Raw genomic sequence first — 13,969 nt, 5'->3', positions numbered from 1 at the left:
GGACTGGACCTGACCCAAATATATGGACTGGGCTGAACCTAGCCCAACTGCAGGGGTTGGGCTCAACCCATCCAGCGTAAACAGTGGGCCTCTCCACTGTTCACATATAACGTGAACAATGAAGAGAAAAGAGAAGAAGTAGTAAACGAAGGTAGAGAAGGAGAGGGAAGAAGGTTGACCTGCGGTGGCTCACAGTGCTTTTAGCGAATGTGGCGATGGAAACGGTGCTGGTAATGGTGGCTGAGGCAAGGTGGGTGTGGTGGCTCTTTTTTTTCTTCTCTCTCTCCTTTATTGTTCACTGTTTTTGCTTCTTCTTCTTCTTCTTTTTTTTTTAGTTTTTTCCCTCTATTTTGCTCTCTCTCTTCTCTTCTCTTCTTTCTCTCGGGTTCGGTCTCCTTCCTTCCTTTTCTCTTCGTCTCGAGGTGCCTTTTTTTTTCTACCCCCCATGTTTTTATAGGCAAAAACAAAGGGGACGTGGCTGGGGCGTCCACTATGCTATTGCATGTCCACCGTTCGTCCAACACGTGGAAAGCGGCGTCGATGTCTTTTTAAAGGTGTCGGCTAGAAGGATTGAGGGCAGTGACAGAGAAAGGAATAAAAATCACTTCCTCCCATGTTTCGCACGTCCAGGGAAGAAGATGATGGTGTCGTTCAAAATAGCATCGTTTCAATCTTCTTTTCTTTTTTTTAAGTGAATAGTGAATGAAACGACACTGTTTTGGTTAAAATGCGTCGTTTTATTTAAAAGAAAAAGACATCAAAATGTGTTAATTTTCATATTGGTCCTTAATTTGTAATTTTTTCAATTAAGTCCTAATTTGCAATTTTAATTTTAAAATCAACGCAATTGCATCTCTGCCAAAAATCCAACAGTTGCCCTGAAGTTGGTTGTCTTTTTTACTTTGGTTCTTGGTCTTGTAATTATGAAATATGACCCTCAATTGAGCAATAAACTTTGAATTTTTTCAATTTGGCCCCTGACTGGTTTTAATTCTAGCCCCTCTACTTACACATCTTTTCCATTTTAGTCTTAGGTTATGGATTTCTTCAATTAAGTTCGTAATTGGCCATCAAACTTAAATATTTATGCAATTAAGCCCCTGATTTGACCAAATTAACTTTTAAAAATTGTAATTTGACCCCAAAATTTAATTTCTTTCAATTAAAGCCGAAATTGACTCTAAAATCAATTTTTCTTGAATCAAACTCTCTATAAATTCAATTAAATCCTCAATAAAATTTAATTAGTCTATAAACATATGATTTTGGGCTTTTCTTACTCAAATTAAATTTTTTTGTCAACAGGGCTTTTCTTACTCAATAAAATTTAATTAGTCTATAAACATATGATTTTGGGCTTTTCTTACCAAATTAAATTTTTTTTGTCAACAGGGCTTTTCTTACTCAATAAAATTTAATTAGTCTATAAACATATGTTTTTAACTTTTTTTAGGATGCGTTGACATTCTTTGTTCACTGTTTATTGTTTTTGATAATATTTTTTTTAATTTTTTAATTTTTCATGCAGGGGCCTAAAAATTGGTTATGACAAGAGGGATAGATGTAAGCCCCAAACTTTTGGTCTAAATCCAAGCTGAAGTTAGCCCAAACACAATCTAAGTTAACTTAGGTATATAAAAAAAAGTTGTAAGAGAATTATTGTTCTCTGTTCTAAGTCTTATGGCCATCATGACCTTCTTCTCATCAAATCAAGAATTTCAGTTTATGATCACGTGTTTTGGATTAAAAAAATAGAAATAACAAGTAAGTGATTCTCTCTCATGTTATTTTTTATTATGATTTGTTTATGGAAGAATTAAAGAGAGAGAGAGAGAGAGAGAGAGAATAGGGTTTATAAGGATTAGAAATTTAAGTTGTTAAGATTGATTTATGATTAGTAAGGGTTTAATGTTAAGTGATTAATTAGTATATTGTAAGAAATAAAGATTTGTGAGTTGATTTATTTAAATTAATTTTTATGGGGTAAGAAATTTATTTTTAACATTGCTGGAAAATCTGGACAGAATAGTCTTGAGGTTGAAGATGATCAAATTTTATTTTGAGATAATTTGATCTCTAAATGTATTTTGAGATTCTGGATAGTGTTATTATAGGTTAATGATGATGAATCTCTGTTTGATAATGGAATATTTTCAATTTCATCCCTTAATTTTAGGAATTTACATTTTAGTCCCTAAACTGTATAAAAATTACAGTTCGGTTCTTGGTTCGTTCTAAACAGAATTGAGGATGGTTTAAAGGTGAAATTTCAATATGGATATGTATTTACAGTTTGGTCCATTTTTGGTAAATTTGGTCCCTGATTTGGATATTTGTCGTTTTAGTCTCTAATCCTGGTTTTCTTTTATGCATTTGAAGCTTTTATTTGTGTTGTTTTGAGTTGCTTTTGAATATATTTTGTATATTTATTGTAGGTTCTCCTAACAATCCTCAATAAGTTTTTCAGGTTTTTCATTTGATATTCCCTTTAGTTCTATATTTTCCGGGTGAGTGGGATAGTCTTTAATATGCATATAATATAAATAAATATGTATGTTGATTATACGATGAATACAATCAGTAATTTCTTGAATATTTATATATATTGCTTTATTTTCGAGTACTTATTTATTCTTGAATTTGCACTTATAATTTGTCAAACTAAATTATATTTGATATGATATACGTTTATTTGATGATTATGTGAATATATATTATGTCTTGATATAGGACTTATCAGTAACTCCATGCTAATGGAAAGTAGTTAGCTCACGTGCATATGATATTCTGTATACCTAACTGGTAAGAGATGCATCAGCCTGTGGCAATTGATAATCTCACAGTGGTTACATTCGATTGTCATTTAATCTCTGACATGTTTTTCACTACTTTATAATAATATGTATATGTATATCAAGATAAATCATCTTACAAACTATTAGTATCATTATCATTAATATCTATAATATATATTAAATATTATTTTTTCACTAAGTTAATTGAATTAATCCCTCATTCTTAATATTATTTCAAGTTTTTAATTTCTGATAGTAGTTGGACTTTGTTGAGTATTCCTGCTTCTTCAGTTTTAGTTAGTATGTTTTATTTATTTTGCGATGCTTTTATTTTAGTTTTGATTCAATATTTTTAAATAAAATGTTATTTTGACATTTTTCTTGAATCGCCGGTTATGAACCCAAAATTCCGGTCGCTGTAATAGATAATTTTCAGCATATAAATTAAGCTACTTTTCTTTCTGTCGGTCAATATATCAGCAATAAATAAAGAAGTACAGTTCTCGGTTGCTCGATTTTCTACTCAATGTTATAATCTTCATTTTGGTTCTACCGATAAAGTATTCTTGAGCCATCTTTCACGCAACGAGATTAAGCCTTTCCTAACGGGGGTCTCAGGCAAGAAATCCACGCATGGGAAATCTCTTTGCAATTTACTAGGCGCAACAGAGACATATCAATGTATGAATTATTAGTAGATATATTGATGAAGTTACAAGAGCGATCAGATTCGGATACAGCAGGCAGATTTCCAAGGCCATAAATGCAATGAAAATGACCAATAATAGCTTTATGCAGCTATTAAAGCATCCGAAACGTTGAAGATGAAGGCAGGCAGCACTGGCTTTTTCAACGAAGAGGGCGGTTGCTTGCAAAGAGGTTTATAAAGAGTTTGGACGGTTAAACCAAAGATGACGCTGGGATGAGTGGGATACGTTGGGATAAACTTGATTGCATATGTTTATGTCACAACTGTTGACTTCAGCCATCACAAGCACAATTGTGTAGAAGCACGGAAACAGACAAGAACTATCCTGGCAATTTCAGTGCCCTGTAGAACACTCAATTGATGCAAGTTACTAATATGATTGCAATGGTTTTCAATGCATTCTTCGTCTTTATTCCAATCGCAATGTATTTGACCTTAGTGCAGACTGCGTTGTGAGTGTTCTAAGACCTGGGTTTTCAATTACTTCTTTTAATAGTAGAGATGGTGTCCCTGTCTGTTGTAGACTACAGACTGCAGTTGAATCGTATGTATTTTAAAAAATAATTTCTATCACTCTTCCAAACTGGCACGTAATCTGTTACTTCATTAATTTAAGTAACAATTAATATTGGCTTAATGATCCTCTCAGCAAATTGTTTCAGCAAACACATGAAAGGCTGTTTCCAAAATGAAAAAGAGGAAGAAAATCACCCTTGAAGAGCATGAAAGTACGCCTAGTCAAGATGCTGTAATCTGTTGAATATAACTATACATTGCTTGAACATTTCCTAGCATTTTATTTATCTTAGCTGACTCAGCCTTTTGTTTTTCTTCCTTCCTGATTACACAGACATATGATAAAGGGAAGGATATGGACAAAAGTCTAAGTGTCCCGTCTCTAGTTGCTTAACATGCATGTACATGTCCTTCAAATATCCGTGGCTAATAAAAATCAATTATATATTTGTAAGATAATATGTAAATATGAAACAAAAGACAGCTACAAATATATAAAGAATATATATAATCGTAGAATATTCTCAGATAAAAAACAAAAAAATGTCGGTGTCGAAGATACCTGTCAATAGCGCGTTTCAACAACAAATACATTTTCATTCAAAGCTTGCAAACTAAATTAATTAATTATTGATAATTTCATTCAAGAGTTTCCTGCTTTTCTTCTTGTATTTTTACTAAGAATGAAATCCCTCTATCCATGCTAATTAATTATTGATAATTCATTAAATTTGTAAAATCAATAAATCTAATTCAATCAAGCAAAATTAATCCAAGATTAAGTAGAATTAATTTCCATAATTCATTGAATTTACGAAATAAATAAATAATCTTATCAATCAGTTTCATATTTATTTTTAATAATCTTAAATACCATATCGCACAGTTTGTTTTATGTGCATGTAATTCGAGAAGGATAGAGGAGTAAAGGACAACGTTGGCGGAGAGCCTTACCCCACAGAAGGATATTTGACTGCCCAACTTGATTAGGATTCGTTGAGATAAGCATCAGCAATGACGTAATTTGCATACCATTAATAAACAGCACGACAAAGACCAAGAACTTAGTTATAATGAGTCCTCCTCAACATAGAGGAACTCCTGCAGATGGGAAAAAAAAAATGATTCAAGAAAGTTGAGATAGAAATGGCGGAGATTGCAGTGACCTTTCTACTTGACAAGCTTGCACCTCTTTTCGAAAATGAGCTGCAGTTGTTAAGAGGTGGGCGGGAAGAAATTGTATATGTAAGAGGAGAGTTGGAGCGGATAAGAGCCTTCCTGCGCGTTGCAGATACATTAGAAGAGAGCGATGAGGAAGTCAAGGTGTGGGTTAAGCAAATAAGGGACGTTGCTCATGAAACTGAAGATATTCTGGATGAGTTCACAATTCTCCTGGCACATGATCATGCCAGTGGACTCTATGGTTTGATCCATAAGTTTTCATGCTGCATAAAAAATATGAAGGCTCGCTATCGAATTGCTTCGCAAATAAAAGCCATCAACTCAAGAATCAGAAATATCTCGGATGGCCATCGCAGACTCCGTCAAAAGTTCTGCGTAGCTGAACATGGTTCGAGTTCCACTAGCACGGGCTGGCAGGACGGAAGAGAAGATGCCCTTCTTCTAGACATGACTGATCTAGTGGGAATCGAGGAGCGCAAAAGCAAGCTTGTTGGTTGGCTTGTGGATGGTCGTTCAGGACGTGAAGTAGTTTCCCTTACTGGGATGGGAGGGCTGGGGAAAACCACCTTGGCAAAGCAAGTCTATGATGATGCAGAAGTGAAGAAACATTTTAGTGTCCATGCCTGGATTACAGTGTCTCGATCTTACAAGATGGAAGAACTACTTAAAGACATTGTTCAACAACTCTTTGCTGCAGAGAGGAAGCCAGTCCCCAAAAATTTAGAGAGCCAGAACAGCAGTCAGCTAAAATCAATAATCAAAGAGGTCCTGCAGAAAAGAAGGTACCTAATAGTCCTGGATGATGTATGGCACGTGAATGAGTGGGATGCTGTCAAGTATGCCTTGCCAACCAACAACTGCGGCAGCCGGGTCATGCTCACTACACGCAATGCTGATCTAGCCTTCACCTCTCGCATAGAATCAGAAGGCAAGGTCTATAACTTGGAGCCCTTGCTTCCAGAAGAGTCGTGGACTCTTTTCTGCAGGAAGACATTCCGGGGGAATTCATGTCCTCATCATTTGGAGGATATTTGTAATAATATCTTGAGAAAATGCGAGGGGCTTCCACTTGCAATTGTGGCAATCAGTGGCGTTCTTGCTGCAAAGGACAAGCGAAGGATAGATGAATGGGAAATGGTCCGACGTAGTCTTGGTGCTGAAATTGAGGACAATAATAAGCTTCTCAATTTGAAAAAGGTGCTTTCTCTCAGTTTCAATGATCTGCCGTACTATCTAAAGTCTTGTTTCTTGTATGTGAGCATCTTTCCAGAGGATCATCTAATTGAACACATGAAACTTATTCGTCTATGGGTTGCGGAAGGATTTGTGGAAGCAAAATATGGAAAGGAGTTAGAAGATGTAGCAGAGGACTATTTCAATGAACTCCTAAACAGAAGCCTGTTGCAAGTGGCGGAGACAGCCAGTGACGGAAGGGTCAAAACATGTCGCCCCCATGACCTCCTGCGAGAGATTATCATTTCAAAGTCAAGAGACCAGAACTTTGCAGTTATAGCCAAGGATCAAAATGCAATGTGGCCAGACAAAATTCGGCGTCTATCAATACACTACACAGTGCGAAACGTACAACTGAACAGGTGCGTCTCTCAGTTGCGTTCTTTGTTCATGTTTGGGATGGTAGAGAAGTCGCCCCTACGAACCTTGTTTCCTAATGGTTTTAGGCTGCTTCATGTGCTGGATTTGCAAGGTGCTCCAATAAAAATGTTTCCAGTTCAAGTTATCAACCTGTATTACCTTAGGTATCTAAGTTTGAAGGAAACTAAGGTAAGTAGAGTCCCATCCTATATAGGGAAACTCCAACACCTAGAGACCTTGGATCTGAAACACACGTATGTCACTGAATTGCCCGATGAGATCTTGAAGCTACAACGACTTCGTCATCTCCTGGTTTATCGCTATAAATTTGAGTCTTACGCACACTTCCACTCGAAGAATGGTTTCAAGGCTCTTGAGAAAATAGGACAACTGCAATCCCTACAAAAACTATGTTTTGTTGAGGCAAACCACGGCAATGGTAATATAATGATTGAACTTGGGAAGCTAACTAAACTGAGAAGGTTAGGTGTTGTAAAGTTGAGAAGGGAAGATGGTAAGTCTTTATGTTCATCTATCGAGAATCTTAGAAACCTTCGCGCCTTGTCTCTACTTTCAGTGGAAGAGGATGAGATTCTTGATCTTGAGCACCTTTTCTCTCCTCCTCCGCTACTTCAGCGGTTGTACTTGACAGGACGCTTAGTGACACTGCCACACTGGATACCTAATCTAGAAAGCCTTGTCAGAGTTCATTTGAAATGGAGCCGCTTAAAGGGTGATCCCCTGGAATCTCTTCAGGTTCTTCCCAATCTTGTGCATCTTGAATTACTTCAAGTTTATGAAGGAGATACCTTGTGTTTCAAGGTGGGAGGGTTTAAGAAACTCAAGCTTTTAGGTATTGATAAATTTGACGAGCTAAGATGCGTGGAAGTAGAGGTGGGTGCGCTGCCTCGGGTGGAAAAGTTGAGCATTCAGCGCTGTAAATTGCTGGAGAAGGCACCATTAGGCATTGAGCATCTAACAAAGCTGAAAGTGCTAGAGTTTTTCGACATGCCTCAAGAACTAATCAAGACACTTCTTTCAGATGAACAAGGGGGAGATTATTGGAGAGTCGCGCACATCCCAGAAGTATACTCAACCTACTGGAGAGATGGGGGATGGGAGGTCTATTCTCTGGAAAGTTTCAACGACTCTTCCCGGCCAAGTCCCGTCATAAGGAGCCAGGAACTTCATACTCGCTGGAAATGATATTTCTGCTACAGGTTGATTTTTAGGGCCTGTAGTTGAAGGATTTGTAAATATTCTTACTAGTTGTCTGTAGATAATTGTATAGCTTCAGCGTAGAACATCTAGAACTACCGAGTGGTTCAGGTAGTGATGTGTATAGTATTTGGGCAGGGTGTTATCAAAAAGCCTGTGCCTTTGAAATATTCATAAAGGGAAGACGCTGATATACAGTCTCTGGTCTGTACATAGTTTCTTCAATATCAAACTGATAATTTGAATATATATCCCCTGTTTGCCTGTTGCCTGCTCTGCCTAGTATGCATCACCAACCTTTCTGAAACTCGTTTCAAAGTTTCCAATTCGTCGGAGAGAGCAATTTCTTGAATCCATGATCGGCTCGCTTTGTAAACCTCTCGGCCCAAGAAGTCATCAAGTTCACTATGATATGGCTAGAACCAGGCGGTCTCCAGTCCACCGTCAAAGGAGATGGGAGTAACGCAGGCCAGCATCATGCGACTTACCTTCAATTTGAAAAACTCGTAACTGGAGATCAAGAGGATTGGAATACGTCGACTCTCCGGTCAGTGATCAAGCGTTTCTGATCACTATGTTGATGCAACAAAGAAAAACTACCCGTAAACAAGCAAGATGACAGACATCAAGGTAAAACGAGGGGGGGAGAGGCAGAGACGAAGAGGAAGGAACAGTTTTTAACATGTCAAAAAGTAAAACAGGAACCTCTATAAACTTGCTTTGCTCACACAGAATCTGGAGATCACACGCATGAATAATTTCATGAAATCTTATACACCATCATAACCTGAGTATTATGTGTTTCAGTACATACATGGTCAATAATGCCTTAGATAATATCAATAATAATAAAAAAAATACTTCATAGAAGTACATAATAATAATATGGCCAGTAATAATTCATTTTGATTAGCAATATCCACTAATACGTAGCTAATTACTGATTTAACTAAAATACTTTTGAAATCTTATTAACCTAATGAGAAATTTTAACACCTTTTTCATATAAAAATAATTATTAGTGCTTGTATTAACTTTTATTTTTTGTAAAAAGCTAATTATTAGTAATTGTATTCAACTTATCTCTACTTAAGAAAGAGACTAAAACAATAATATTATTTCTAAGAAATAGGTTAATCCATTTTTCTATTTTATGCCTATTTATGCATGACATGAAACCTTAAATAATATAAAATAAGCTTCTAAAATCACCTCTGATCTATATAGTACCTTCTTAAAACTTTATTTTTACTACAAAACTATAAAAATGCATAAAACTAGTCAATTGAGTCTAATAATTAAAATTTTAAAATAATAAAATTACATAAAATTATTGAATTGGACACTTAGTTTCTTGATTTTATGTGGAATTTTCGGTCATTGTCTTGCATTATCCTTGACTCTTTTAAAAAAAATATTTAACCTTTTCCTTTGTACTAATAATATGAAGAAAAAAAATAACCCCTATTCTTTTTCAAGAACTTTCAACTGTATTACTAAATATAAGTAATAAAAAATTAAAATAATTTTAGATTATAATTTATTGTATGTTTACTTGTTATTGTTAAAATCGCTACTAATATTAAAAACATTTCTTTAAACAAAACATTCATAAAATTTGTATTCATGTCCATATTATTTTTTATTTCTACTCACCACAAGTATAATTATAATCTAAAAAGGATAAAATTACATACAATTCAGCAAAGTATTAAGTTAAATTTTTTTTGTAAAGGACCCTAGATATAGTATTACTTTCTTTTTTTTTACTTCTTTATATATAAAGATTTATACTTAAAGATGTAAAAGAAACTTGATAATTGGGTTAAATCTTGATTAATTTAATAATATAATAAAAATATGAGGTAACAAAACAAACTAAAACACAATGTCGAACAATAAAATTAGAAAAAAATTAAAAAATATTTCAATCCCTGTTAACTTTTCAAATTACATGAATAAAATAAAATAAATTATATAAAGTCGCACATATTAAAAATCTTATAAGAAAATCAATTATTTAAAAAGAAAACAAATTCAATCTATATAATTTTTTTAAAAAAAAACTTACAAATGAATTATACCAACCTCTTTAAAACTTAAACAGGCTCTCTATCATAAAAAAAAAAATCACAATCCAAAAAAAAGCTATATAAGTGGGAAAAATATTGCAAAGAAGGGGTATTAATTAAATTATATACCAAAAACTTGTTTTTAAAAATTCATATAAAATTAAGCATCAATTAAAAAAATCATTTTTTAAAGAAAAGAATTAGGTCAGCCCAATGCTATGCCCATAAAGCTACGGCCTGCTATTTTTTTAAGTTTAATAGCACCGAGGACTTGTTGTCCGCCCCAAACATTTTCCAAAAAAAAAAAATAATGCTTTTTTTCACCTAAAAAACTTATTTTCAATCTATTTTTTATCCAAATCACCTAGAAAATACCCTGGAACCATATTAAACTAATCCATAGCCTCTAAAAACACAAAAACCTAGTCCAAAACCCTCAATCAACCTAAAACCCAAAAATCTTTTTAAGTTCATATTTTTTTTAAAGTATTTTCAAGGTAAAAAAATACTTAATCGTAATCCCTTCTTCATATAGAACCATATGATATAAAGAATGATTATTTTAGTGACCAAAATAGTAATCAACGACAACTTTTTCTCTCCACATTGGAATCCGATGACTCCCTCTCTCTTTTTCAATAAAAAAAACTGAAAAATAATGAAAATAAATTTTTTAATCAAAATGGAATGTTTGAAAATTACAAGGATCAGTAACTTAATATCTTAAAAAGATGGGAGATGAAAATAAATTTCCATAATAAATACCTGTATTTTTTACTTTAGTAACTGTCTTTAAATACAACCCTCTCTCTTTGAAAAATATACAATTAGGGGTTAATTTGGGCTTAAATACCTAAATCATGCAAAATAAAAATTTAAAGATCAAATTAAAAAAAAAAAAACAATGCTTCAATGCACAATATTTTTGTAAGAGAGTAAACGCTAAAGAAAAAGGTTGATCTCATAATAATACTAATACTACTAATAATAATAATAATAATAATGTTATTTTTCATGAAGATGTTATTCCTTACAAAGTATATTTTTTTAATTAAAGTTTTTAAACATGTCTTGGTAATGAGAGATGATCTAAAACCCGGGTTTCAATCAAATCATTTGACACCTTCATCATCTAGTTCATAAAAAGGTACGTACATGGTATTCTATTTGCAATTCTATCTCTTACAATCGTTGCTCATTGCAACTTTGCTACTATCATTACAGCCAAATGATGATTTCTCAAAAACCAAGAAAAAAGAAAAAAGGAGCTTATTTCCAAGAAACTGCCATTAAAGTCGAGAATTGTACAGGAGTAGCCGGTTTCTCGGGCGATGACTGATGTTGTAATTTTATTGAAAGAAGGGGGGTTGTAGAAAGACTTGGGTGTTCCCCTGCTTAGTTGACCTTCATTTTCATTGATCATTTCAAAGTCGTCTTCTACGCCCCTTTGCTTGTAGTTTGGATGGAAGACAACAAAATGATGCATTAAGAGATAGATTTAGAGCCATTTAGATTTCAGGAACCACTCAATTGGCCAATCAAAACTATCACATACATGTCGACATACAATATATATAGTTCGTTGATACTCTTCGAACATCAGAGGGATAATGATTCCAGTTCGATTTCTTGAAGCACTCCAATTCTGTGCCTATTAGCTATGGAAGCTGCACATAATTAGTCCCTTCTCCAACTTGATGTCAACAGTGCTCTTCTTCACGGTGATATACATGAAGAAATTTATATATCTCCACCTCTTGGTCTTCAATGATATGTGAAGAATCCAGTGTATCACCTCATCAAGATATTATATGGATTAAAACAAGCTTCCCATCAATATTTTGCCAAGTTCTCTACAACTATAAAAGCTGCTAAATTTTTTCAATCCGAAGTAGATTACTTATTCGCTCTTAAGTGATTTCTACAGTCATTTACGGATAAAATATTTGGGTGTTTCGAAGTATTTTCTAGGTATTAAAGTCTCTGAGTAAAGGAAAGGTATTTTCATCTCATGACAGAAATATACCTTGAAAATTCTATAGGATGATGGATTTTTTAGTGTTAAACTTGTTAGTTTTCCCATAGAAGAAAACATAAAGCTCTTGAGATAAGGTTGAATTGTTTAAAGATCCATCCTAATATAGGCAACGAGGTAGACACCTAATTTACTTAACTATTACCTGGCAGGATATCACTTATTCTATACATGCACATGTGTTAAGTAGATTCATGCACGCACCAAGTAAGCCACCCATAAAAGCTGCCTTGCATGTGTCGCATTATTTGAAAAGTAATTCAGGATAGGGTTTGTCTTTTACTTCTCAAAATGATTCATCTTTGAGAGGATTCAGATTGGATAGGTTGTCTGACATATCGTGGATCAACCACTAGTTATTGTTTTTTTGGATCTTATCTTATTTCATGGACAAAGAGGCCAAAACAATATCTTTATCCTTAGCAGAAGCCAAATATGGAGCCATGATAGGTTGCGAATTATCTTGGCTTCAAAAATTAGTGAATATTGCATTCAAAACCAACATTGTTATTTTGCGGTAATAAAGTAGTTTTACATATAGCAATTGTTAGGCCATTCAAGTATTCAAATACACATCAATTTACGTGGTTCGGCAACTTGCCTACTCCACGAAACTACTAGTTTGTATTAATCAAGCTTAGAAACACTACAAACAACAAAACAAGGAGGAGGAGAAAATTCTTCTCTACTCAACTCAACTCTTCTCTAGCTCTCTTTCTGTGTTTCTCTTTGTGGCAGCTCTTCATATATATATATTCTTCTCTACTCAACTCAACTCTTCTCTAGCTCTCTCTCTGTGTTTCTCTATTTCACACACACACACGCAGCTCTTCATATATATATATTCTTCTCTACTCAACTCAACTCTTCTCTAGCTCTCTCTTTGTGTTTCTCTTTGGGTTTCACACACACACGCAGCTCTTCATACACACACACACACACAAATGGGAGGGAAGGGCATAAATCATGTTATGATTTATGGCACCATTTGTGTCCTCTACCATGTGCAAAGTGGGGGTTAGGTATTCCCACTTGCATATGGTGGGACATTATTGTCGAATCTTATCCATGTATCCACATTCTAGCTCAGTTTTTGGTGACTAGTCTCTACTGAGCTTGAAATGATTCCCCAGAGGTGTACTTACTAGTTTAGCATTATCCATACTAAACCTGCTGAGAACCTTCTTGACACACTTTGTCTGTGAAAACTTTAGTACGTCTTTGTCTTTATCTCTGATGATTCTCATGCTAAGTATTTGTTTAACAGCTCCCAAATCCTTCATTTCAAACTATTTTGACAATTGTTGTTTCAACTTGTCAATCTCTTCCATACTGGATCCTGCAATCAACATATCATCCACATACAATAGTAGAATGATATAGGAATTGCCAAAATATTTGACATAGCAACAATGATCAGCCTGACATTTTGTGTATCTCGAACTACACATAAAGTTGTCAAACTTCTTGTACCCCTGTCTTGAAGCTAGCTTCAAACCATATAGACTTTTCTTTAGCTTGCAAACTTGGTTCTCCTTACCTTGTATTACAAACCCCTCTGGTTATTGCATGTAAATGTCTTCCTCTAATTCACCATGAAGAAATGTTGTTTTTACATCTACTTATTCAAGATGTAAATTTTCTACAGCTATTATCCCCAGAACAACTCTGATTGTTGTGAGCTTTACAACTGGAGAAAATATCTCAGAGTAGTCAATCCCTTTCTTTGTTGAAACCCTTTTACAACAAGTCTTGCCTTACACCGTTTGCTTCCTTCATGCTCAGTCTTTACTCTATAAACCCACTTGTTTTGTAAAGCCTTCTTTCCTTCAGGTAGTGTGGTTAGCTC

The 13,969-nt window shown here is 34.4% G+C and overlaps 1 protein-coding gene across 1 annotated transcript; it reads left to right on the top strand.

The window, feature by feature from the left end:
• Window positions 1–5,083: 5,083 nt before the first annotated feature.
• On the top strand, window positions 5,084–8,281 carry LOC105121494 (disease resistance protein RPM1-like). Its single transcript, XM_011020151.1, has one exon. The coding sequence runs from the start codon at window positions 5,167–5,169 to the stop codon at window positions 7,999–8,001; it is 2,835 nt and encodes a 944-aa protein (XP_011018453.1). The 5' UTR covers window positions 5,084–5,166; the 3' UTR covers window positions 8,002–8,281.
• Window positions 8,282–13,969: the final 5,688 nt, after the last annotated feature.

Source organism: Populus euphratica, unplaced genomic scaffold, assembly GCF_000495115.2.
Source record: "Populus euphratica unplaced genomic scaffold, PopEup_1.0 scaffold25.1, whole genome shotgun sequence".
NCBI classification, from domain to species: Eukaryota; Viridiplantae; Streptophyta; class Magnoliopsida; order Malpighiales; family Salicaceae; genus Populus; species Populus euphratica.
The sequence above is the reverse complement of the archived record's forward strand: the minus strand, read 5'-3'. Positions and strand labels throughout refer to the sequence as shown.

Excerpts from the sequence above, each read along its gene's own strand:
- LOC105121494 (XM_011020151.1), top strand. The coding sequence starts at position 5,167 with ATGGCGGAGATTGCAGTGACCTTTCTACTTGACAAGCTTGCACCTCTT.